We start from the raw sequence: 27,363 nt of genomic DNA, 5'->3' as shown, positions 1-27,363 counted from the left end.
TGATTAGAGAAATGTCTGGGAAAGATAATGGAAAAGCCAGGAAAAAGCATACCAAGATGCTGTGAGGAACTGGGGGTGGGGGGTGGGCGGGCAGGATACTGTTTCCCAACAGCATCAATCCTGGGGAAAATATGTAGTGTGGAAAAAACCCAGAGGAAGAATATAAATGGTGCATGAAGGCAACTGCATCACTCCCTTGCAGTTTGTTCCTGGAGCAACCATTATTTGGAGGCATACTCTGGTGTTTGCATTTAGCCATTATAAGCAGACTTGTTTTCCATGGCTCTGTCCAATATTATTTTAAAGCATCCCATCACCACAAACTTGGCAACAAAGATTTGTGTTAATAATTCGTTGTATACAGAAGTACTTTCTCCATTCTGATCCATTACTCATTAATTTGTATTGGGCGACTCTCCTTGTGTTAGGAGTCTTCTCTGGGGGAAGTCCCCCCCCCCCCCCACTATCTCATCACCTTAGTAATTCTGTAACTGTCTATCAGCATACCCGCTCTCCATTACCACTTTTGATAAACAAAAAGTCCCAACCAAACACCATATTTTCTCATAGGTTCAGTGTTCATCATTGCATCATTGTGAGGCCCTTTTCAGACCTTGTGACTTCTTTTTTGAGAAGCAGTGATCAGAACTGTTCATCCTATTCCCAGTGCAGTTACACCACAGAAATATATGATATAACTAAACATTTTATTTTAGACTCCTCTGCATGCATTTTTTTCTTTTCATAGCTGCTGTCACAGATTGATGGTTTGATCTATCCCTGATCTCTTCTGCTTAGCCACGAACAATTCAGAGGGCATTGTTGCATATGTGAAGTTGTACATTCTGCCCACACACAAAAAGGCTCCCTTCGACACCTCAAGGATTAACAGATTTCTGGAATCATAAGTTTCGCGAGGTACAAAATACTTCCGTGAATTAAACCCGCAAAAACTCCCGCCTCCGTAAACGCGAGGTTTTAAAAGAAGCTGCAAGCCTTGCTTTTTGGTTTTGTCGCGCTTGGATTCTGCGCATCGCCCTCGAAAGGGTAGACAAGGTACCCCCACCACGTGAAGGGGGCGCACTTAGCCTCTTCTACCCGCCCGCCTCCCAAGAGTGTGGCTGGCGGCCCTTTCTTCGCGGAGCTCTGGCCAGCGCGCGCTCTCAGCGTCTCCGAGATAAGAGAGGAGGAGCAGGTGCGGCGTGCTGGGGGAAGCCTTGATGCTCGTTGGCACGCTACGAACAGAGCTGGCCGCTGAGTGACAGGCGGCCCCGGACCCTCCCCAAGGTGCTCGGCCGCCTCAGTGAGGCGAGAGGGGGAACTCGTCCAGCCTGCCTGGCAGCCCCTTGGCGGCTCCTGCCGGGGCTTTCTCCGCCTCTTGCCTGCACTTCCTGCTCTGCCCGCAGTGCCTCCTGCGGCACCGGCGGCACTTCAAGCGGCAGCTCCTTCTTCCTTTTCCTCGCGTCCGGCTTTCCAGGAACCGCAGCTCCTTTCTTCTCTGCCAAACTCTCCCTGCTGCTGAAGGCGGGCGGCCACCTTTCTCTGCGTGGCTGCCTGCTGACCTCTCTTCGTGAAGAAGCGCTGGCCTTGCGGCCGAGGGACAGGGGCCGCGGGGGGCAGCGAAGGTGAGTGCTTTGCTCCTTCTCTTTGGACTCTCCCTCCTTCTGCCGCGCAGCCTTTCTGGCCAGTCATCAGCTTGTCTTATGAAGCCTCCCCCCATTGGCATCCCTCCCAGCAGCCCCTCCTCTCTTTCCCTCTTGGGCTATGGAGGGATTGCTGTTCCCTCCAGGGGGAAGAAGGGAGAACGTCTGTGGAGGAAACGCGGGGAAAAGGGGATTCCCTTCGCTCAGAATCAGCAGGGAGCAGAGTGAGAGCTGGAAGCTGTCGTGTACCACGGGGCTTTCTGTTAATGTCACGCCTAGTGGCTCATTTCCCGCTTTCTTTTTGCTGCCTCTGACCTGATTTATGCTGAAGTGATTAAATGGGCTGGCAAGGAGGGGAAGTGTCGGTTGGTCTTTTCCAAGGTTAAAATCAGCAACGCATCTAATATAGACAGTGGCTCACCCAGTTGAGTTATGGTTTTTAATCTGGCTTCTGGATTGATGATCTTTAAGGAAAGTTTGACCTGTCAGCCCCAGAAGATAATTAAAAAGTTGCCTGAGGTTGGAATTTGCCCTTCATAATGTATCATAGTGTTCGGAAAACTGAACTTGCTCGGTAATGGTTGCTGTGAAATGTGCCAGTGTTGGTATTGGCACACTAGACTTTCAAGTAAAAGACATGGGGAAATCAACCCTGAGATGTATCATGCGGTATGGCCTTATGCATAGTGACTGAAAAATGCATGTTACATTTGACATTTGTTAATATCGGTAGCCCGGTTTCCCAGCAAGCCAGTGGTTTATGTAGTTCACTGAAATAAATTTTAATTGTTGTGCTAAATCCGTAACTCTGAGCAATAAGTTTTAATAGAAGGGAGGGCATTGATATGAAACGGAAACCTTTCTTTCTTGTCTGTAATTATAAGGAATTGCTTTATTAATAATCTGGTTATTCAGCTTTCCAGAGTTTGTGACTTCTATTCAGGTTAATATGCCTGTGTACTACTGTATGGGTAAAGCAAATGTTTTATGGACTAGTAGTTAAAATGTGCATTCCATCAAATATCTGTGTAGTACATTTGAATTACTTGTTTGAACTGACTTCTCTGTGATATCTAGTGATTTCTAGATATCTAATGTTAACAAAAGAAAACAAACTAACAAACAAAAACTCCTCCAGTGTCTTTACTGGTTTTACAACAGCACTATAAACAGGAAAATATAACTCGGTTAATTGGAAATGAACATTTTAAAAAAGCTCTTAAATCTTATGCTTTTTTCCTGCTGAAAATTTATATAATGTGTCCTTGTGTAAGTTCAGGTGAACTAATTTAACTTGATCAGTTTCTGTATTATTCTCTTTGGGGTTTCCAGTGTTTCTTTTGTGAGTGGTGAAGGTGTTTGGCTCTTAACAGTACAAGATGCCAGTGTAGTCTTTCCTTTATCACTACAGTGTGTGTTTATAGTAGCAAATAAAGTACTTGATCACATTGGTTAGTCTAGTTGGCAGAGGAACTCATTTCCCAAAATGCATCACAGTTCTTATTTTGTAGTCTGCAATCCACAGCTTTTTCCTAAGCTTTCCTTCTGGAAATTAGACAATGTCAAATCAATACATTTTCAGGTAGTTAGAAGTGTTAATTGTCATCTAAGGTTTACATATTCAGGAACTTCTGTTTAATATATTTCTATACCAATAAAACATTGTCCCAGTAATTTAATGTTTCTGATTTATATGTTCAGTATTTGTCAGCAGTCCCAAGCCACTTAACCTTCAGTTCCTCTTTCCTCTGTACATAAATAGATCTTGCATTCCAGAGGTGTGACAGGAACTTCATAGAATGTATAGCAGGTGAAAATGTTTTAAAATCACTCTAATTAGATTTCAAGCATATTGTTACTTTTGTTTTTTGATAATATGACAAGATATGTAAACCTAGAATATAGTGTATTTTAGGGTGCATTTTTTGATTGAAAAATGGGGACTTCTTGTTTGTTCAAAAATCATTTTGATGGTATTTGGGGGGGAAAGTCTTAAAAGTCCTGAATCTTATACTACAATAAATTCGTTAGTCACTAAGAACTCTTTTTTGTTGTTTTTCTGCAATAAGCTAGCATTGCTAGGCCACTGGAATTTCAAATTAATGAATTATACAAAGGTAGGATAATGGTTTTTGTTTGGCTCTGTGTTGCACATAGATGGATGTTGGATTCTTTATGTTTGTGTGTCGAAACAACCTAAACGTGACAGGCAAAGGGAACGTTAGTTTGAGTATTGAGTTACAAATGGAATCCAGTTCCTAAGTAAAACAGGGAAGTGTTTTCTCTAGTAATGGGAAATGTCTGCTAAGTTTGGAGAAAAGAAGTAGCAGTAAATCTGCTTGGGAGTCATAATAAGAGCTTGAGTTCCTGGGCAATAATTATGGGAGTTGAGTGGGCATCTTGAGCCTTTTGAAGGGAAAGCAGAAGCTGGAGACAAGCTAGATGAGTGTGTAATTCATTGAAAGAGGGCGAGGATGCCAGGAATACTGGCTGTGTACAAATTATGTTATTAATGGGTTGTATCTTACAGCCCCTCTAAGCTGTGGAGTCTTGTAAGCAAAAAATCTGCTTTGTGAGCTACTGCATAAATTAGTTTGCTCTGGGGCCATTTTTCCTGAGCTAAGACAAAATGTGTGAACTGGAGGCTAAACAACTGTGAGCTAGTTCACACTATCTCAGCTTAGATGGAACACTCTAACTTCTGCTAATTGAGGAGACTTCACTTCTTCTGCTATTTTTTGATGAGGAAGTCTTGGATCCAGCTCATTGTCTGTAGCTGTTCAAACCTATCCACCTAATTGGTTTGCGTTAAATTATCTTATTTGCTGATAAAAGAGGGGAGGCACAATAAGACATCTCTTTTAAAACAGCTGTCCATGCCTGAAAATATATTTAAAAAACAGATTTTTAAAATAGTAATGTGATAGGTTTTACCTATTTCAATATGCTTTTTTCTTTCTTAGGCTCCTTAGAGAACCAGTTATGGCTATGAAGGCTGTATATGTTACTCATTAACTTTCTGCTTATGTTTTAAAGATGGAAACTTGACTAAATAATAAGTAAATGCAACTTTATGAATCCCTTGACTTTTCTCTAGCATAGTATTGTGTGTCTTTGTACCAGGAGGGGAAAGATCTTTGCCTATGGAACCCTCACTTAGTTGTGAATTTGGCTGAGAATTTGCTGAACTGATGGATTTTCTATTTCTGAGGATTCCCCCTGCCCCATGAGTTGCTTCTTGATGAATTTTTAAAACACTGTGGGCTCATAGAGCCCTGTTCCTCCACATTCTTTTGGCCTATCTGTGCTTTAGCACTCCAGAGATTGCATTGATGGCTTTAACATGTCTGATATTGAGATTTAATAAAAGATTTCTGTGTGCATTAGAACCTTTCTACAAGCATTAACTTGCTAAAAAAACCCGCGGCTTGTTATGTTCAGTTTATTGTTATCTTGACTTGCATATTCACTTACACATGCTGTTGTCCATGTAATCATTGAGACTGATAGGTGTTACAGTATACTGGGCTGCTTGCTTGTACAAGAAGAACTACACAAGTATTTACATTTCTGATCACACGTTGCTGGATCAGATGCATAGTAAATAATTCTAAAGTTGCATTTAGAGACTGCATCAAACATATACTGAAGAGTGATAGTCATCATTCTCAGCCTGGGAGAATGAGCCTTCTCCTGGCCAAGCAGCTCAGGGGGTGCTAATTATCTCCAGCTATTACATGTTTATCATTGTACTGTTTAATAGCTCCATGAACCTACAGTGTAAGTTAATTCATGGATTTGGAGTCCCACCTTTTTTCTGACAAGTGTAACATTATCTCAGGAAAATCAGTGGGGCATTATATTAAATTCTTTAATATAGCTGAATTTAAATTCAGCATTAATTACTCTTCATTGAAATGATAAACCAGCACATGGAAAACAAACTGGTGGCATGAGCTTTTATGGACCATATTTAATCAAATACACAAAATGTAGATATGGATATATAGCATATATGCAAATTAGTGCAATGTGGGCTAAGAATGTTTTGAAAAATTAGAGTAGAAGATGAACATATGCATCCTGAAAGCAGATACACCATGGTATTTGATTACTAGGATATTTCTTTCTGTTATCAAATTCACAATCCCCGGTTGGGGGCAGGGGATCCCCTAGTTTGGAGGCCCTCCCCCCACTTCAGAGTTATCAGAAAGTGGGGGGAGGGTTTGAATGTCCACTGGGCACTCCATTATCCCCTATGGAGACTAGTCCTCATAGAATATAATGGAGATTTTATCTGGGGCTCTGGGTGGGCTGTTTTTTGAGTTAGAGGCACCAGATTTTCAACATAGCATCTGGTGCCTCTCCTCAACCCCCCCACCCCCAAGTTTCAAAAAGATTAGACAGGGGGTCTAATTTTATGAGCCCCAAAAGAAGGTGCCCCCATGCTCCATTATTTCCAACAAAGGGAAGACATTTAAAAGGAGCATAGTTCCTTTAATGTGATGCCAAGATTTTCCGTTGGAGTTCAGTCATGCTTGTCACAATCTTGCTTCTGGCTCCACCTAAAGTCTCCTGACTCCATTCCCAAAATCCCCAGATATTTTCTGAGTCAGACCTGGTAACTCAGAGTTAGTTTGAAAATAATCCATTGATATGTGTGGATTAGTTGCATAGGGGAAGTTGCATAGAATAATGATAAATATAGACAACTTTTAAAGAAAATTTGTTCTGTTTATATATGATAGTTTAGTTCTATTTTCTATTTGCTGTTGCAAAGTCAGCTACATTAAAGACATATTTATATTTTGAGAACAGGGTTTATTAAGATTTGGGAGATAACTCCAATCAAGTTAAATCTCAGATATTGCTACAATAAAACAAAAAATTATATCTTTTCCCCCAACAGAGATCTAAAGCTTCTTTGAGATGATTGGACTGGGAAACGGCCGTCGGACAATGAAGTCTCCACCTCTTCTAGTAGCAGCATTAGTGGCTTGCATTATTGTTTTGGGCTTCAATTATTGGATTGCAAGTTGTCGCAGCATTGATTTGCAGGTATTGCTTTTCTTTTTGTTTCCACATTGATTGAACTGGCATAGTTGTTTTTCCTCGTTTCACAATCACCATTAATGCTTCAAGTTTAAAAAGCACTTTAGGGTTCTTGAGCTCAAAAAGACATCTGGATGTTGGCCATGAGAGGGAGAGAAGAATAGGGAAAGAGAAAGAAGGTTCCTGAGAAAGAGACTGTAATTGCAGTAGCTAAATGTAATATCCTGTCCGTACAGGAAACTGTAGCTTTATCCTTCCACTGTTGTCTGACTGACAAATACAAATGTCATATTCCCTTTGAGTATGTCTCTAATTTTCGTACACCAGAAGATGACGTTTTAATGAAATATTTCCCCTAAACTTGGTTTTATACATTTGCTCCTGTTACTATATGCTGATGACACAGAATTAATATTGTGCTCCAGAGTGGGCTTGAAACGCTTGCTGAATTGTTGCCTTGTGTTATTTACAACCAATAAGTTACAACTGAACTGTGAAAAATAAAAAAAAATATTTTCTTTTCAGAATCATGGAAATTATTTAAGTGGATAATAGATGACTAGAACAGGTCAACATTTCAAATACTTAGACCTATATTTTCAATAGAATGTGTCGTGGACCATTCAATGCAAGTTTGCAGTAAATATGGCCAACATTAGTGCTATGGCTATAATTTGGTTTTTTTTTTTAAATAGAGGTAACCAGTTTGTATCAGCTGCATTAGAAGTTTTTAATGCCAAAATGAACCCACTGTATAGCATACCAATATGGATTAATGCACTTAATCATTCTTTGGAATGTGCTCAGTCCAAATTTCTACAAAAAATGCCTTATTGTATAACCATATGTTGCCCTATGCCTAGAAGCTGAATTAAGTTTTGTTGAAACAAGAGCGTGGCTTATTACTGTTAAATACTGTGTCTGGCTGCGTCTGCACTATAACCCTGATTCTTTGAGCCTCATCCATCAAATGCTCTGAAATGTCTGAAATGTCAAGCTGGCTAACTTGTATGGAGGGGGAAATCACTGCTGGACTCTGGACTCATTGTCTGTGATCCTGTTAACGGGTGCATATCAAATTATCAAACATAGAATTCTGGATATTGAACTCTAAAATCTATATAGTATGGCTGATAAAACCTGCTCCCCTTTGAGTTTGGAGATCTCACTGGCAGTAGGTCATGTGGCACTATATCAGTATTCTCTGCAAGTTCTGCAGCAACGCAGAGCTTTTTCTTTAACTGGATTTAACACCATGCCATCTGCAATTTTAAATGGCAAATTTTAAAAGATAGTATATTCAACAAGACATTGCCCTTGTAACCCAGTTGCATTGAAACAATCCCACATGTTTTCTGCTATTGATCTTTCTGTGCAGATATTCGCTTTAAATATTTAAGCTCTATTTTAGCTATTATTACTGGCTTCTCTGATTCCTGCCGGGTTCATTGCCTTTTGAATGATTCTTCCTCTGATACAACTGAGAAAATGGCGAAGTTCTTACAACTTGCCATAAAGCTGCACCCGTAGAAGCTTCAGAAATACTTGAGGATATTATTTAATTGTTCTGTAATACATTCTTATTTTTATTCCTTCTGTATCTTGGTGATATTGGATTTATTCATCTTAATTGTTATATGCCAATAAAGGCTGATTGCTTGAACTAAATACTTTAAATTTTAAAAATGTGAAATTTATTACCCAGTTCCTCTGCCTCTTTTTTTGACCCTCAGACCTGTATGATGTTCATTCCCAGTTCAAATGACTATCCTGTTCCCCTGCATCTGCTGTACATTGGCTATCATTACTCCCAACGATTTTCTGCTTTTCTGTGATGTCTTATTGGTTCAACCATTATTGGGGAGGGATCATAGATGACTGGCAGATCAGGTTGTCTGTGTTTGTACATGTATATTTTAGGCTTCCCTAGGGTTGCCAGGTCCTACCCATCTGGCAGGGGGCTTAAAGGTCCTTTTCTGGGAGTTCATTGTCCAAATTTACCATGAAGTTTTGCCCAAAAACTAGAATGTTGTTGTGTGATGTCATGATGACGTCACTTCTGGGTGATGTCATTGTGCTGTGTTTTAGAGCATTTGTGGGTGGGAAGGGCCTTTAAAAGTGGGGTTCCTCTGCCCAGACTTGGGTGGGGGGGCTGGCAACCCTAGGTTTGCCTTTTTTCTGCTGGGGGCAAGAAATCTCCTATGCCCAGTTCCCATTGCCTTCTAACATTCTAGTATCCAGTGTGAACTTTTTTTTTTAATCACTTTCAGACAAAGCTAAATGGAATAATAGTATTGATACTTTGCTTATGGATGTGCTTTTCTCAGGGATCTTCTTTCATCATCTCCCTTTTGCTTAAAGAAAATCCATTTAAAATGATCTAACAGCTTTATATGACTCCAAAAGAAATGAGCTATAATGTATAGCAGTTGCACTGAGCACTATTGATACTGCAGTTTTCCACTGGCTGATTTTACCATATGTGGTGGCATTGTCATTATGCTACCAAGTTTGCGGGGGGGGGGGGGGGCGGATTGTGAGAAACTGGATCTGAACTGTGAATCTGAGATTCTTTTCAGGACAGACATTTTTTCCATTCAACTATGTAGCAAGATTTTCTGAGAGGTTTCAGGTAGTTTTTTTATTCAATTTCAGCAGCCAGGATTGTCTTAAACTCAAATATCAATGATTGAACAGGAAAATTCAAATAAATTTATGTTAACATAAAACTTACTTATTTACAAAGAGGAAAGTGCTTAATTCAACATTAATCTTTATGGGTACTTTTTATTAACTGTATGTTACAGGAAATCTATATAATTGGTTATAGATGTGTAGAGTGTTGGATATGTTCTTTGATGTTTATGAGATGTTAACATTTTGATTTATTTTTCCATTAAAAAAATCACAATTGGGCAATAGCATTAAGAGACTAAAGTGATGCCATGCCTCTCTAGGAATTGCAAGAAACTATGGGTTCCAAGAAAAGCATGTCATCACTGCTGTTTTCCCTAGTAATGGAAATTACCACCTCCCACTCCCCGTCCCTTCTTCCCAGTCTTCTACTGATGCCAGTTGCTGGCTGGCAGTCATAGTATGTCTAGTTTACATTTTGCAAATATAAAAAAGGAAAATAAATTCTGATTGCACATATTTCTGAAGAATATACTTTATAATAATATTTTCTTCTTTTTTATGTGTCTGCTGCCTCACAGAATCGTATAATAGAACTAGAAGGCAGAGTCCGCAGGGCAGCAGCAGAAAGAGGTGCTGTTGAACTAAAAAAGAATGAATTCCAAGGAGAGCTACAGAAACAGAGGGAGCAGATTGACAAAATCCAGAGCCTTCATAACTTCCAGATGGAGAATGCTAATAAAATACACAGGGATGAGAAGGTGGGAGCTCTATTCTCTAGTTTTGCTCTAGGCGTAATTGTACAGTTGTTGGATGTTTAACATCCCTTGTTGTGTTGTTGCTGGGTGTTTCCTGACTGAAGGTCAGCTCCATGCAAGTGTAACAGCAGGTTTATTTCTGGCACACTCTCCCTCCCCATCCCAGTTTTAGAGAAGGAGTCTTCCGTGGAAGGACAGCCTTGATGCATTAGATGCCTCAAAAAAGAGGATGCCTCAAAAAAACCCGTAGGGGTTACACTTATATAGCTTCTTGACAAGGAACATATAGGGAAGAAGGACAATAGTGTACTGTGAAAATGCTATAGAAGCATGATCCACTCATCTTTATGGCGAGAAACACAAAACAATCATGTTTGCTGGTGATGAAGAGTTGTTGTTTACCTAAAACTTGTTTAAGTGCTGCCAAAATTGTATACTGTGTAGTTCTCTAAATATTCAGTTTAGTTGGAATGCTCATCAGGATTAGTTTTAAAAAATAATACCCAAACAAACATTTGAAAATTCTTGTGATGGAAATATATTTGAGAACTTCTTGGTAAAGATAGTCCCCTGTGCAAGCACCAGTTGTTTCCAGTTTTGGGGTGACATTGTTTTCACAACGTTTTCATGGCAGACTTTTTATGGGGTGATTTGCCATTGCCTTCCCCAGTCATTTGCACTTTACCCCCAGCAAGCTGGGTGCTCATTTTACCAAGAATGGAAAATTTTTGAAAAGATGGAAGACTGAGTCAACTTTGAGCCGGCTACCTGAATCCAACTTCCACCGGGATCAAACTCAGATTGTGAGCAGAACTTGGACCGCAGTACTGTAGCTTACCACTCTGTGGCACTGTATCCCAGTTGAGCTATTCAAAGTCCTAAAAGATGATGCTGTTTAAGTGATGCACTCATTACGTCAGCAAATTTGGAAAACACAACGGTAGCCCCAGGATTGGAAAAGGTCAGTTTATATTCCAATCCCAAAGAAGGATAAGGCCAAGGAATGTTCAAACTATCGCACTATTGCACTCAGTTCACACGCCAACAAGGTCATGTTAAAGATCCTTCAAGCTAGGCTTCAGCAGTATGTGGATCAGGAACTACCAGAAGTACAAGCTGGGTTTTGGAGACGCAGAGGAACTAGAGATCAGATTGCTAACATTCGCTGGATTATGGAGAAAGCACGGGAGTACCAGAAAAACTTGTCTATTTCTGCTTCATTGACTACACTAAAGCCTTTGATTGTGTGGATCACAACAAACTGTGGCAAGTCCTTAAAGAGATGGCAGTACCAGACCACTTCACATAACTCCCGAGGAACCTGTATAGGGGTCAAGAAGCGACTGTCAGAACAGGAACAGCTGATTGGTTTAGAATAGGAAAAGGAGTTCAACCAGGATGTATATTATCACCCTGCTTATTTAATTTATATGCAGAGTACATCATGTGGAATGCTGGCCTGGATAAATCACAAGCCAGAATTAAGATCGCTGGGAAAAACATCAACAACCTCAGATACGCAGACGACACTGCTCTAATAGCAGAAAGTGAAGAGGACCTAAAGAACCTCTTGTTGAGGTTGAAAGAGGAGAGTGCAAAAGTAGGCTTGAAACTCAACATTTAAAAAACTAAGATCATGACATCTGGCCCCATCACTCCTTGGCAAATAGAAGGGGAAGGCATGGAAGTAGTGAGCAGGGATCCAAGATCACTGCAGATGGTTGTCAAGCCCAGCTATTTTCCCTTTAAGATGGATGAAGTAATGTCAAGCAGGAGTCTTAGTTTTCCTCCATTCCCTACACCCCCCCTTTCCCACGTCCCTTCTGCCATCTGGCAAAGGATGTTTACCTAACGGAAACTGTCTTGCTATGTCTAATGCCCAAACTCCCCTGCAATTCCAGGCACTTATCAGTTTCACAGGTTGGTGATAGAATGCTACTGCTAGGTAGAGGAAATTTACTGCTGTGCCCTTTGAACCCCAGATTTGAATGCTGTGTTTTTGTAACGTTTTATGATACCCTATACAGCATCCTGTAACCTCTGATATCTTAGTCTTCTCAAAGACAATGTTCTGTATGCACCTTGGAGTTTAATAAAGAAGTTCATTTGAAACATAACAAAGGACTTTGTTATGTTTGTTCATTTGAAACATAACAAAGGACTTTGTTATGTTTGTTCATTTGAAACATAACAAAGGACTTTGTTATTGCAACTACCTGGGCGTGACATTTTGAGAAGACTTCCCTGGAGAATAACAGAGAAGCCCCCGCAGAACCAAGCACTCGAGCAGGAGGGGATCCAAATTCCAAAGCAGTCCCCAGGTCTCCCCTGTGGCATGTCCTGGATGCCATGAGACAAGTCGAGAGAGGTTCACTGCTGCACATACAGCGTTTGTTCATCACCCCAAACGATTGGGGCTATCGCCAGTCAACTACACTGATGGACGAGAGGCCCTAATGCAGAGAGGCGATCCTGGAACTCCCACCTCTGAGAGTAAGGTCCGAGGAGGAAAATCCGGAAACCTCGGAAGCGAGTGGGGATGATGGCAGAAAAGATCAAGGCACAGACCCGATCCCTGATGAGGAAGAAGAAGATCAAGACCCTGACCCCAGGGACTTCTTCCAACTCATCAGGTTCCAGATGATGGAGATCGCACAGAACCTCTGGGATGAAATGCATGCTTCGTGATCCGGGAGGTGAGGTTGCAGATTAACCAGGCACTAAACCCTCCAGCGCCGCCATGGGGGCAACCTGCGCCCCAGCAGCTACCACAGCTACCACGCCAGCAGCCGCTGCCACCTCCGCCGCTGCAGTCGGCCCCACCGGTGGATCACGGGAGAGGGTGAGAGTTGGCCACTTTCAACGGTGATCCAGAGGAGGTCGAATACTTTACTATTCAAGCCAACAGCTTCATACTGGGGCCACACCTTCCCAGACGAATTCTGCAGAGTGGATTACCTGGGCTCCAAACTGAAAGGAGCGGCCAAGAGGTGGTACGTGAGTCTCTACGAGACGCGCAGCCCTGAATTAGACACAGTGATGCCGTTCCTACGGGCCATAGTGATACAGTATGAGGACCCCCTACAAAAGACCCGAGCGCCGACCACCCTCCAAAACATGGAGCAAGGATCACGGTCAGTGAGAGAGTACATGGCTGACTTCCAGGCCAACACCGCGAAAGTATGAGGGTAGCATGAGCAGATGAAAATTGAGCAATTCCAGAGGGGTCTGATGTGAGCGTTCTGGATCAAGCCCTCCAACAGGCTCAATGTACAACACTAGTGGGTTGGGTGCAATGGCCGGAGAGGTGGAAACCAACACGAAGAGAGTGGCTCTCCAGAGGCAACAACAGAAAGGGGGGACATGGGTCTCAGTCTGGGGCAAAACCCAAAGGAAAGAAATCAGCTGTAAGGGCAGTGGGATCACAAACCCCCAGCCCCAGGAAATTCTTACAGTGCGGGGATCCAAATCACCTCACTGTGACTTGCCAGAGAGACCTCAAGGCCCCCCTGACTCCAAAACCCAGTGCTCCGAAGACGAAGAAACCAGACGGGCACTCCAGGGAACCAGCGAAAGGAAACGTCATGACCCAAAGCCCCAGAGAGGAAGACCCAAACGTTGTGACCCAAAGCCCCATACTCATCACCGAGTCGGGAGAGGAATCCTGGGGAGATGAGCCAGCGGGAAATGGGAACGACCTGCACTGAGCGGTGCCAAGCCACAGGTCCTGGAGCTAACGGCGCCACTATGGGTGAGAATAACAGGAACTTTATTTTTCATACTGCCAACTTTAATGAACCCTGGGCTCAAAAGGTTCATTCGCACAAGAGCCCTGCTAGACTCTGGGTGCACTAGAGACATTATTACCCCTAAATTGGTCGAGGCATTAGGCCTCCAGACGAGCCCCCTGCATCACCCCATCCAATTCAAGCAAATGGATGGGACCATAATGAAAGGAGAGCCATGCACCCAGCAAATGCAAGGAGTACCAATGGGAATAGTAGGTCACTGGGACACCAAAATTACAATTTTTGTAATTGCCCCCTCATCCTCCTTCAGCATAGTGTTAGGGGTGGGATGGCTGGCCAAGCATGAACTAAACATTAAATGGGGTGACCAAATCATTGACTTTAAGGACCCCATGTGTAAGAACCACACGTGGTGAGAGATGTTGGGACCTGAACCTCTGCCTCTCAACGAAAAGCTGTGCCTTATGATCGAGTAAATGGGATCGATCCCCTGGGAATACAGAGATCTAAAGGCAGTGTTCAGTGAGGAGGAAGCCAATGAACTCCCCCTGCACAGGGACACTGACTGTGCCATAGAGCTGATCCCAGGCCAGAACCTGCCCAAGGCAAAAATTTACTTCATGGGATGGGCCGAGAAAGCCAAACTCAGAAAATTCCTAGACAAGAACTTAGAGTGGGGATTCATACGCCCAGCCATAGCACCCCATGCAGCACCAGTGTTTTTCCACAATAAAAAGGACGGGGGGCTCCAGCTTTGTACAGGTTTTCGTGGAATTAATGCAGTTTCCGCCTCAAACACATACCCCATCCCCCTCATCAAAGGCTTCCTGAGCGCAGTCTCACAAGGGAAGATATTCACTAAACTAGACTTAAGAGATGCCTACTTTAGAGTCCATATTAAAGAGGGGGATGAGTGGAAGACTGCATTCAATACTCCCATGGGACAATTTGAATACCTGATGATGCCATTTGGATTACAAGGGGCACCGGGGGTGTTTATGAACTTTATCAATGAGGTGCTAAGAAAGTTTTTGTACCAGAGAGTGGTGGTGTACCTGGATGACATCATAATCTACTCAGAAGACCTCCCCTCCCATATCATATTAGTCCAGAAGGTCCTGGAAACTCTGTACGAACACAAACGGTTTGCTAAACTATTGAAATGCGAGTTCCACAAAACGGAACTAGACTACCTGGGATACCGAGTCTCGGGGAAGGGTTTAGCGATGGACCCAGCGAAAATCCAGGCAGTGCTAGACTGGGAGCCTCCCAAAACCCGCAAACAACTACAATCCTTCATCGGATTCGCAAATTTCTACAGAAATTTTATCCAGGGGTTTGGGCATATCATGCTGCTCCTCACTGACCTCTTAAAGACTAAGGGAAGGGGCCAGAGGCAAAACGTCCCGGGGCAAAGCTAGTATGGACCAGCAAATAAACACAAGAAGCCTTCAATCACTTAAAGAGATTATTCACTAGCAAACTGATATTAATTCGCCCCAATGAGTTAAAAGGCTTTGTGGTTCAATGTGACACCAGTGACATCACTGTAGGAGGAATTTTGATGCAGCTAGATGAAGAGGGGGCCCTCCAAGCATGTGCTTACATCTCTAGGAAAATTTTCCCCTGAACAAAGAAATTGGTCAGTGTGGGACAAGGAAGTGTTTTCCATAAAATTTGCATTAGAGACTTGGAGATCTTGGTTGGAGGTTGCCTGAGTCCCATTCAAGATTTGGACCGATCACAAAAATCTGGAAGCCCTCACGGGCCATAGAAAACTGACGGAGAAACAAATACGGTGGGCAGGGTTTTTTGCCAAATTTGATTTCAAGCTCAAACACATTCTGGGAACAAAAAATTTCCTGCATTGTCCTGCCTACCTCAACATAACAGCGAAAAGGAAGAGGTGATTGACTCTTTGATCTCCCCCTCTCACTTGGGGGGCGCATTTACCACCTGGTCACAAAAGCTCCGGCAAGATGTGGAAAATCAATGGGGAAGCAAACTCAAACAAGTTCACCTTGTCTTCCATTCCAGTTTATTCTGGAAAGATCCTGGTGCAACACATTGGCACCCTAGATCGACAGTGCCGGACCCAATCCCTGTGGGGAATCAGAATCACCACGAAGTGGAAGAAATCTTAGATGCTAAAATAAAATAAATAAAATAAAATAAAAAGACAGGTGCTATACTTTCTTATTTACTGGAAACATTTCCGGCAATCACATGACGAGTGGGTTGCCCAAACTGATGTAGAAGCTGCAACCCTGATCAGACAGTTCCCCAAATAACATGAGGGCGAGTATTGTCAAGCACGAGTCTTGGTTTTCCTCCATTCCCTACACCCCCCTTTCCCACATCCCTTCTGCCATCTGGCAAAGGATGTTTACCTAACGGAAACTGTCTTGCTATATCTAATGCCCAAACACCCCTGCAATTCCAGGCACTTCACAGGCCTTATCAGTTTCACGGGTTGGTGATAGAATGCTATTGCTAGGTAGAGGAAATTTACTGCTGTGCCCTTTGAACCCCAGATTTGAATGCTGTGTTTTTTGTAACGTTTTATGATGCCCTATAGCAGGGGTGGCCAACGGTAGCTCTCCAGATTTTTTTTGCCTACAACTCCCATCAGCCCCAGGCAGCATGGCCAATGGCTGGGGCTGATTGGAGTTGTAGGCCAAAAAAATCTGGTGAGCTACTGTTGGCCACCCCTGCCCTATATAGCATCTTGTAACCTCTGATATCTCAGTTTTCTGAAAGACAATGTTCTGTATGCACCTTGGAGTTTAATAAAGAAGTTCATTTGAAACATAACAAAGGACTTTATTATTGCAACTACCCAGGCTTGACAATGGTGACTGTAGCCATGAAATTAAAAGACATTTGTTCCTTGGGAAGACAGTTATGGCAAACCTAGGCAGTATAATAAAAAGTAGAGACATCACCCTGCCAACAAAAGTCCATATAGTCAAAGCGATGGTATTCTCAGTAGAAATGTATGGCTGTGAGACTTGGACCATAAGGAAGGCCAAGTGCAGAAGAATAGATGCTTTCGAGTTATGGTGCTGGAGAAGGCTCTTGAGAGTCCTTTGGACTGCAGGAAGATCAAATCAGTCAGTCCTAGGGGAAATCAACCCTGACTGTTCCCTGGAAGGTCAGATGCAAAAGCTGAAGCTCAAATACGTTGGCCACCAAATGAGAAGGGAGCATTCACTGGAGAAGACCCTGATGCTGGGAAGGACAGAAGACATAAAAAGAAGGGGACAGTAAAAGATGAGATGGCTGGACAGCATTCCTGATATAACTAACATGAATTTGAGCAGACTTTGGAGGATGGTAGAAGACAGGAGGGCCTGGCGGGACTTGGTCCTTGGGGTCGCAAAGAGCCGGACTAAACTGTGCAACTAAACAACACCTAGTTAAAAAGAAATAGCTTAGATATTATGTTCTAGTTTTAGTGTAAGTTAAACTGTATGCTCATGATGAGTCAGTCTTTCTCCCTGTTTTATTTTGTTTTATTGCTTAGGACAAGTGGCTGTTACAAGAGGTTAACACTAAAAAAAGTTGTATATAATAAAATGCAGTATAGTGAAACTGAGTTAAAATACTATAGAAATTGCATTTTAAAACTTGTTTTGTAAGAGAAAGGAATTACTCTTATAAGCTACCGACCTGTACTGATGCTAGTTTGGACTGAATTTTCTTTGCCACTAAGGCAAAAAGGGCAACCTTATGTGAGACCTCTGATTTTGCATCTGCAAGTAAAAATATGACCTGTTCCATCACAGCGCTAAGGCCTAAATTGGCCAAAATTGTACCTAGGAATTTCTTCTTTGGATCTGAATGAAGTGTATCTGTATATTGTTTTCATACTGATGTAATGTTCACAAGGAAATACCAGATTGCACCTGCAGTTACAAACTTAAAATAGTTTTAAATGTGCTCGACTCCTCCTTTCCCTAAGGGCCTGGTAGATATAGCTTTCTTTGTACAGTTGGTCTATCAGGCTCTAAAATCAAATGGATCCTAGCAACCCTAAGCAGGGGACAGTTTGTTGGGGTTGTTTTTGGGGGTAATAGTTGCCCTCTTCTGTAATACAGTTACAGTTTACCCAGGACTTTTTTTTAGCAGAAATGCACAGGAACGCAGTTCCGGCTAGCTTGGTGTCAAGGGGTGTGGCCTAATATGCAAATGAGTTCCTGCTGGCTTTTTCTACAAAAACCCTGAGTTTACCTCTTTTGAATTTTACTTGGATCTTAGAGATACTTTTTTTTAATAGCTAAGAATATTACTGGCAGGCCCAGTGCTGGGGTTTCCAGTGCCCCAGGCTGAAATCTGCCCCCTGCCCCCTCTTTGGTGAGGTCAGGGTGGGGTGGGGAGCGAGCGCACTCAAAGCCGGAGGCTCTGAGCGTGCCCACTTTCTTCCCAACCTTGTGGAGGCTTTACAAGCCTCTGCAAGGTCGGGAAGTTAGTGGCACCAGATGCAGCGGGAGAGGGGGTGCCTCTTGGTGCCCCTAGACCTCTGTCGCCCCTAGGCAGCCGCCTAATTGGCCTACTTCATGTGCCAGCCCTGATTACTGGTATCCATCATTATTGTGCTGATCTACTAGCATGCTACTTTGGGGCAGCGAAGATGAGATGACTTGTTTTATAATCATCCTGAGCAATTGTGAGAGCAACTTCATTTTTTTCTCATTTCCCCCCCTTTCCTTTCAATTACTGTTATATAAAATAGTACCACTGGCCCATTTAGGGGAATTCTGTTCTATTCCATTCAGTCAGCTTATTGAGGCTTTTAGAAAGAAGGCTGTCCCAGGAACCTAAAAAAACAGCCTCCAAAACATAGCAATACACTCCTGTGAACTGGAATACAGTCAGGGGTTGTTTTGTAGAAACATAGGTGGTGGAGCTCATTGTTATGCAGCTGCACCTACTATTCAATGGACAAGGTGGGAAGGAGGAGGTCGAACTCTCAGAAAGGTTCAGGAGCTGCGCTGCTATGAGCTCCTGCTGAATCCAAGGCCTGAATAGTGTTTGCTATTGTTCAATCTCTTGCTGCATCTGCTTTGTTGATATTAGATGCTATTGTATCCAGTATCTTTCTTGGTTGCTTTTAGAAGTGAGTAGTAGTAGTAGAGGCAGTTTATTGTCTGTGGCCAAAGGTTCTTACAATGTGGTACTACATACTACATCTGGCATATAACATGTGACATGATTACAAACATCATATTAAAATAATCTGACCAAAAGATATTAGTCAAGTAAAAACATTACCTTCTTTAGATACAGCTCTAGCCTTCATTTTCTTAGCTGCTAGAGCAAAGAGTTAAACCAAGGGTGTCAAACATGTGGCCCAAGGGCTGGATCAGGTTCCTGGAGGGCTCCTATCAGGCCTGAGATTAACTCACTGTCATCTCACATCTCAACTCTCTCTGTTTCCTTCTACATCACAGCTTGTTTTGCCAGGCTTACTCAATTACGCAGGAGCTACAGAGCAAAGCCTCTTTTTTCCCCTCCATTGGCTGACTAGCACATGAAGCAACTTATGTACAAAAGCTTGCAATGCCCAGCCATTTAATGTTTTCCCTGGGCCTTAGGCTCAAAGCATTGACCATGAGATTTCTGTAATGTCAGTAAATTAAAAGTTGGTTTGCAACTAACACACACGTAAACACCACTTGAAAAGCATACTCAGGATTGCTACAGCACAGACATTGTCTCCGGATTTTGATGCAACAGTTCAGAGCAAGAGGTGCTAATTTTTTAAGCATATTTTATTTAAGTTTTTAAAAATCTTTGTGTTTGTGTGTGTCCTTTATAAAGTTTATATCTCTGCTACCTGGCATTACATTTTATTACACACATGGCTCGGCCCAACAAGGTCTCATTTATGTCAGATCCAGCCCTCCAAATAAATGAGTTCAACACCCCTGAGTTAAGCTCTGTAGGAAATAAGTGGATTGGTGTCTGAAAGAAGACGCAGCCTTTCTGAGTCAGAGGAATAGTTTAAGCCCATTTAAGTGCTGTTAAGAATTTGGTTCTGAGCTCTATATAAAGAGGACAAGGTAAAATATAATGTGGTAGGTCTTCTGGAACTCCACAAATGCAGTGGCATAGAGCTAATGGTATTTGGGAGTAACAGATAGGCAGTCAGTCTCCCAGCCCAAATTTTCCCAGTGGTGGAAATTACTCAAAATGGATTATGTTAGAGCCTTCTGCCTGGTCAACATCTTCTCCCATAATCTCAGAATAGCCTTCAGTTTGCTTTCAAACTATGCCAAACTATGCTTTGTTAGCTTTTAGAAGTTATATACTAGAAAATCTAAGGGGTTGCAGAGGCCTCAATTTCTAAGATTTAATCATCTGTCATTCATGCATTTTCAATTTTTCCCCCTTCACAGCTCTGGGTTGAAAACATGCTATAAAAATGAAAATTTAAATATTCTCTGTACAGCTAGTGAGAGACTGCTGAGCACTAGCAGTAATCAATGACTCTGCTTCCCCTCTATATGAACAGGGGCTGTTGTACCATTTTAGTCGTAAAGGAGAGAATGCCAGCTAAATTCTCTGTTACAATATTCAGGTTTGACTACCTCTTTTCAGCAGATAGAGTCAGAATTAAGGGAAAGGCTGATGCAGATGTTGATGCATATTGAGAGCAAAAAGGAAAGAGAATGAACTAGTCTGAAGGACTCTTTATTCATAAGAGGAGCAACTGGTGAACAGTTGTGTTTTTCTGCGTATGCTGCATCTGTCTTTATGCAATTTCTTATAGAGGAGATTCATTATATTGGCACTTAGTTATCAAGTCAAGAATTAACCCAGTTTCCCCTCCCATCTGCACATGGTTGTACATGTCCACTAGGACATGTGCAAATTCCAGTTCAGGCTGCTTGTGCTTGGTTGCTGCCAGGGTCTTGGCCAATTTATTGTTTTGTTCTTCTACTTGCAAAATAGGCAAGAAGTATGCCATTGATTCTCAGTCACTTTTTTTCTTTTTTAGGCTGTGTTAATGAATAACATCACAGTAAATGAAAAATTGATCCAGAACTTCCAAGGTAAATCTCAATTTAAAAAAATCTTTACATCAAATTACTGTTTACATTGTTCTCTGTTATATCCTGTTATATGTCTGTTGATAAAACATCTCCATCCCAAAGCAGAAAGAAGTACAGTAGCTTCTGTAGTTATTTCAGAATATGAGTTCCCAACTAGAATTATACCTAGGTTATGTATAATGTGTGATCCTAAACATGTTGAAAAAAATAGTTCAAAGTGCTTAAGAATACAAGATGAAACACATTCATGTTGTAGTAAACCCTGGGCAACTCTAAACTTACAAGCATAAATTTACACGCTGATATAAAAAAGCCTCTAGGACAGTGATGGTGAACCTTTTAAAGACCGAGTGCCCAAATTGCAACCCAAAACCCACTTATTTATCGCAAAGTGCCAACATGCCATTTAACCTGAATACTGAGGTTTTAGTTTAGGAAAAAAAAACAACTCATAGTGAAATTAACAAACTGAAAGAACGTTTGGTCTGGATAGCATTTGCTTAGGAAATCAACAAAATAGTAACATGTCAGAATGGGAGAATGATGGTGAGAGTGTCATAAGGCAATAAATGGAGGCTGTTCATTGCTCTGTTGCTTGTAAGTCTCGGTTAAACTGAGAACATGCCTTTCCCAGAGGTGTTCCTGTCCACCTAATTTACTTTTGAATATGTAACATACATTATAAACATTCTAGTTTGCCATTAGGAAAAAAGAATACATTAAAATATAGTGTGTTTAGTAGGAGCTGGTGGTTAGGGTGTCCAAATCAGATCTGGGAGGTCCTGATTCATATGCCCACTCTACCCTGGCAGCTTGCTGGGAAACCTTGGACCAGTAATATACTCTGAGTTAATCTGCCTCATAGGTTCATTGTGAGGATAAAAGAGAACGGGAGAGTGTGTCAAACCACTTCAGTGTCCTTTTGGGGGAGGAAAGCAGAAGTACATGATGTTAGTTAATAAATTAAGTTGATGGAAAGGAGTCCACTGATTTATATGACTAAATCTGAGTTCAGTAGCACCTTAGAAACAAGAGTTTTGAGAGTCAAAGCTCCTTTTATCTAATCGAGGGAGCTCTAATGCTGGAAAACTTGTGCCCCCTCCCCCAAATCTTGTTGGTCTCTAAGGTGTTCCTGGGCTCGAATCTAGTTGTTCTACTATGGACCAGCATGGCTACCCTTGGAAACTTCAAGGATAGTCTGAATTGTATTAGCTAGAAAGTCTGATGTGAGAAAGGAGGGCCAGTTTGGTATAGAGGTTAAGTGCGTGGACTCTTATCTGGGAGAACTGGGTTTGATTCCCCACTCCTCCACTTTCAGCTGCTGGAATGGCCTTGGGTCAGCCATAGCTATCACAGAGCTGTCCTTGAAAGGGCAGTTTCTGGGAGAGCCTCTCTCAGCCCCACTTACCAAACTGGGTGTCTGTTGTGGGGGAGGAAGATAAAGGAGTGAGCTGCTCTGAGATTCAGAGTGAAGGGTGGAATATAAATCCAATATCTTTTTCTTTCTTTAAACTAAAACTGCAATCCTGTGCATGTGTAGAAAGTAGGTGCCATAGTGCTCACTGTAGATTACTTCCGAATAACCATGGATAGCAAGCCCAATGAGGAAAGGCTAAGGGACTTGGGGATATTCAGTCTGGAGAAGAGGAAGTTGAGGGGAGAGACATGATTGCTCTTTTGAAGTATTAGAAGGGCTGCCACTTAGAGGAGGGCAGGGAGCTGTTCCTGCTGGCAGCAGAGGAGAGGACTGGCATAGGAAAAACTTTTAACAGTAAGAGTTGTTCAACAGTGCAATCAACCCCCTCATTGGCAGTCTTTAAGCAGCAGCTGGACAAACACTTGTCAGGGGTGTTCTGGGAAATCAGAACAGCAGTGCAACAGATCAAAAATAGCTTATCAACAATTCGCCTTATGGTCCCTGTAGCTTGAAAGAGCTCTGCTCAGATACTGCTGTCAGAAGCATCGTATTTGAAAGCAAGGAAGCCTACAGTTCCTCCCTTTCCACTCCTAAACCAGAAGCGATCCTGGCAGCTGTTTCTGCCAGATTTGTGGGATTCAATATTTCCTGTAATAAACCCACATCCCTTCAAAAAAACATGCTTGATTCAAGGTCCTGATCTCTCCTTCCCCACCACCCACCACCATCCCCACACATCCATGCTCTCTTCTTCCCTTCGGCTTGGACCGTGCCACAACAGTTTTGAAATATGAAACGCAACCAGGTCTTGGCCACATGAAAATATGAAGATGCCTTATACCCATCTCTCTAGAGCAGGGGTGGCCAAACTGTGGCTCAGGAGCCACATGTGGCTCTTTCACACACATCGTGTTGCTCTTGAAGCCCCCACCAGAGAAGGCATTTGTCTCTTTAACCCACTTCTTCAAGCCAAGCCAGCAGTGGCTTGGAGAATACATTTAAAGTTCAAGTTGCTTTCTTTCCCTAATCCCTCCCACCATCTATTTTCCTTCCTTCCTTCTCTCAGACATCTGACATTCATGTCTGGTGGCTCTCACACATCTGACATTTATTCTATGTGGCTCTTATGTTAAGCAAGTTTGGCCACCCCTGCCCTAGTGGGTCCCATCTAACCCCCTCCCTAAAACTGCAGGAACACCTGCAAGGAATTTTCCTCTGTGTGTTGTGCTTGGGGGCTGCATTGTGGTTGCACCCCCGCCATGTCAGAATTCCAAAGGTGTCCACCAGCTCAAAAAAGTTGGAGCGCCTGTTGTCTCTCTGGAGGCCCAGTGAGGGTTGTCAGGTTTGGGCTGGGAAATACCTGGAGATTTGGTGGAAGGAGCCTGAGTTTGGGGGAGAGGAGGAGCGTCAATGAGATATGACTCCAGAGTCCACCTTCCAAAGCAGCCGTCTTCTCCAGGAAAACTGATCTCTTATCACCTGGAGGTTCATTGTAATCCCAGGAGGTTTCCAGCCACCACCTGGGGGTTGGCAACCCTGTTCTGCACCCATGCTCAGAAGGGTATAATGCCACAGGGTCCACCCTCCAAAGCAGATATTTTCTCCAGGCGAACTGACCTCCGCCACCTGGAGATTAGTTGTAAAAGCCAGCAACCTCCAGCTACCACCTGGAGCAGGGGTGGCCAAACCATGACTCGGGAGATACAGATGGTTCTTTCGCAACTATTGTGTGGCTCTCGAAGCCCCACCGCCCCATTGGCCAGCTTGGAGAAGGCATTTGTTTCTTTAAATCCCTCTTCAAACCAAGCCACTCAGAGGCCTCTCTGTGGGCACGTGTGCTCCCTGCCCCCCCATGCACGAGTCTTGGCTCCCCCCCACGGCCGCCCCCCGCCTCCCCAGAGCTGCCACTCAGCCATGCTCCATGGCTGGCCCTCCTCCTCAGAGGTGCATTGAGCCGTGCTGTGCCAAAGCTGGACCCTACCGGCTTCAATGTGGCCAGTGCACCTTCTAACTCTTTGAAGCCGGAAGTGAGGGGGAGTGAAGCCTTCTCTCTTTGTTGAATTTTGGTGAAAAAAGTGGACTATAAATAAAATAAACTGCACTTGTGTTCTGCTTGTGGTACAGGTCTGTATAACAAATTAAACTGCATGGGGTCTGGCAGATGGATTATCATATTGATATTCTGCAATTACTAGGCTAGATAGTATCTTATACTTTATTTGATTCACATCATGCCCTCCCCGCCGAAGCAGGCTCGGCGCCTCATAGTATAAACAATTAAACAAACAATTAAAATCCGTACATATTATAAAATTACACATTCAATAATTAAAACAGTTGAAATAATTTGGTGCTAGTCTCATAGATGTTATATAGTTTCAATGGTGACAGTATGCAAGGCTCAGCATCAGTTGAAAGCCAATTGGAAGAGAATGGTCTTACAGGTCTTGTGGAACTGAGCAAGGTCCCGCAAGGCCCTCGCTTCCTCTGGTAGTTGATTCCACTATATAGGTGAGGGACGGTGGCTCAGTGGTAGAGCATCTGCTTGGAAAGCAGAAGGTCCCGGGTTCAATCCTTGGCATCTCCAGAAAAGGGTCCAGGCAAATAGGTGTGAAAACCTCAGCTTGAGACCCTGGAGAGCCGCTGCCAGTCTGAGAAGACAATACTGACTTTGATGGACCAAGGGTCTGATTCAGTATAAGGCAGCTTCATATGTCCACCAGTAGGGGGCTGCAATCGAGAAGGCCCTCTCTCTAGTGGTCTTTAATCTGGCCTCCTTCGGCCTGGGCATTGCTAATAGATTTTGAAATCTAGATCTAAATGCCCTCTGGGGAACGTGTGGGGAGAAATGGTCCCTGAGATAAGCAAGTCCTAGGCCATACAGGGCTTTAAAGGTGATAACCAGCACTTTGTAGCGAATCCGGTATACTATTGGCAGCAAGTGCAGTTCCCTCAGTCTGGCCGTATGTGCTCCCAATAGCAACCTGGCCGCTGCAAAGAACCTGTCTTCGTTGGATTCATCTTGGTGTATTCCAATTATGCTTTTACACAGGCTGGACAGAAGTGGGATACTAAGATATAGAATTGCTCCCCTTGGTGAAAAATAATTATTTCCCTTTATTATTTCCTGTCCATATTTCCCCTTTTTATTATTTCCTGCATTACTTTTTTCAAAATGTATTTTCACCCAGAACATTTGAAAGAGTTGCAGAAGGAATATGGGAAACTCCATCTGGATGTATATCATTTTCAGAAAAACCAGACTAACCTTCAGAAGAAATTTACATATGATATGTAAGTTTTCCCAATGTATTATATGCACAGTTCTTGCATTGAACTTGTCAATGCGAACAGTGGAATCCTATGTAGTTACTGCAATCTGAAGCATAGATTCATGCTGTAAATCAACTTGAATTCAAGTAAGCTATTGTCTTGATTCACGCGAAACTGGGTAGGTGTGTCCATGCAGCCAAGTAGAAACACCAACCTGTGCATCATAGCCAGAAGTCCTATTCCAGAGGTTGTATATACAGAGGGTTCAACCAGTGTCCAAGGAGTCTGTCTGAAAAGCCAAGTTGCAGGGTCTAAAAGTCATTCAAGTGCTAGCCTAAGAGTTATGGTTGTTGAGCAGGTCTAAGGGTCATGTTCTAGAGTCAAGCAGTCCAGGAACCTCAGGAGAGAACACATTCCAGTGCAGTGGTTGTGGCGGTAGCATGACATATTGCTTCCACCTCTGGCTCACCCACCACTTGCTCTTTTATGCTAGGCTCACAGCTGAGACTTGTTGGGCTCTTGAGTAAGCTGTCAGCCTGGTTCATTAGTCCCAGGTGATCCTTCTGAGTTGTCATAACCAGGTGTTATCAGGTAGTTAGGTGTATTCTCCAGCTCCTTTTAAAGAATTCCAACCATGCTCTCTGGCACTGGCACTTGGGTGTCTCAGGAGATTGGGGCAACAATACCACCGGCGACATCTCATCTGGATCCCAGGTTGTCAAGGTGCTGCCTTCTGGGGGTGACCCCTCAGCATCCAACTGTGTGCTGGGGCCTGCCTCTGCTGTTTCTTTGTCATTGACAATGCTGTAAATCTTGTCAAGACCGGCTGGATCAGGCTGGCCCACAACAGCTGTTTAGCTATGTTGCTTTATGGGTTGATGAAGTAGGCCTTTTGTTTTGGATACTGAATCCTACCTATGTGCAACCCCCCCCCCCCCCCAAACCTACAGGAGGCTGATACAGTTGCTTACTGTTCATAGATACTTCCAGCCAGTGTTTCCTATGTCCTCGCAATTGTAAAAGTGAGTGCAAAGTAGAAGTATTAGTCCTAGAGAGAGAGAGAGAAAATGTACCTAATTTAAAATGAGCTAAACAATTTGTAACCTTCAAAGTCAAATCCAACCTCCCCTCACCCCAAGGATATTCACATATGGGTAGTCTTAGGTGAGTAGCAAAAACAGGGAAGCCTTCAGACATCTGGCAAGCTGCCATACATAGATGGTCATATATATGTAATGGTTTACTGTGTCACAGTTTATACAAGTTTGTTCTTTTGTTCAAGGTCACAGTGCATCATTCAGATGAAGGAACTGAAAGAACAGTGTGAAGAAAGGCTAGAAGAAATTACAAGAAAAGGAAATGAGATACCACAGAGTAAAGAAAAAAACACGTCTGACAAGCATTATCAGGTAAGAAATGTTTGCCTTGAAAGGTTTATTGTTACACACAAATAGTAGCCGAGGTAGGGCAGGATGATTTCAGCTTGCCATTCAGAATGCTGTACCAGAGTTAACCACTGTGTTTGAGGGTGGCCCATATTAAGAAGGGTGTGATGGCTGGTGAACCTTTTACATTTTGAACTCATAACTGCTCCTAGTTGCTATTACCTTAAGCATAATGTAGATGGAAGCTCTAAATAGAGAAGTGAGGGATCTTGAAAATTTATTCTTTGAATTGGTTTTTAAATGCTCTCCTGGGAGACATGTTTTTTTTTAATTAAACTCAGGTACATTATACTAATTCATGCATTTTGGATTGTTTCTAAATGAGCTAAGACAA

General features: G+C 42.8%; 1 protein-coding gene across 3 annotated transcripts in view; it reads left to right on the top strand.

The window, feature by feature from the left end:
• Positions 1-343: 343 nt before the first annotated feature.
• Positions 344-27,363, top strand: part of GOLM1 (golgi membrane protein 1) — a 44,789-nt gene continuing 17,769 nt past the window's right edge. The window contains exons 1-6 of one of the 3 annotated variants that reach the window (XM_060235439.1): positions 344-1,625; positions 6,553-6,701; positions 9,911-10,090; positions 20,840-20,894; positions 25,503-25,605; positions 26,867-26,993. In XM_060235439.1, coding sequence (XP_060091422.1) covers positions 6,573-6,701; positions 9,911-10,090; positions 20,840-20,894; positions 25,503-25,605; positions 26,867-26,993 — 594 coding nt within the window. In that variant the 5' untranslated portion in view covers positions 344-1,625; positions 6,553-6,572. Of the gene's footprint in view, positions 1,626-1,733; positions 1,868-3,405; positions 3,454-6,552; positions 6,702-9,910; positions 10,091-20,839; positions 20,895-25,502; positions 25,606-26,866; positions 26,994-27,363 lie in introns of those variants that run through there. The other 2 variants (XM_060235440.1, XM_060235441.1) reach the window with 2 other exon arrangements.

This window comes from Heteronotia binoei, chromosome 4, assembly GCF_032191835.1.
Source record: "Heteronotia binoei isolate CCM8104 ecotype False Entrance Well chromosome 4, APGP_CSIRO_Hbin_v1, whole genome shotgun sequence".
NCBI lineage: Eukaryota > Metazoa > Chordata > Lepidosauria > Squamata > Gekkonidae > Heteronotia > Heteronotia binoei.
The sequence above is the reverse complement of the archived record's forward strand: the minus strand, read 5'-3'. Positions and strand labels throughout refer to the sequence as shown.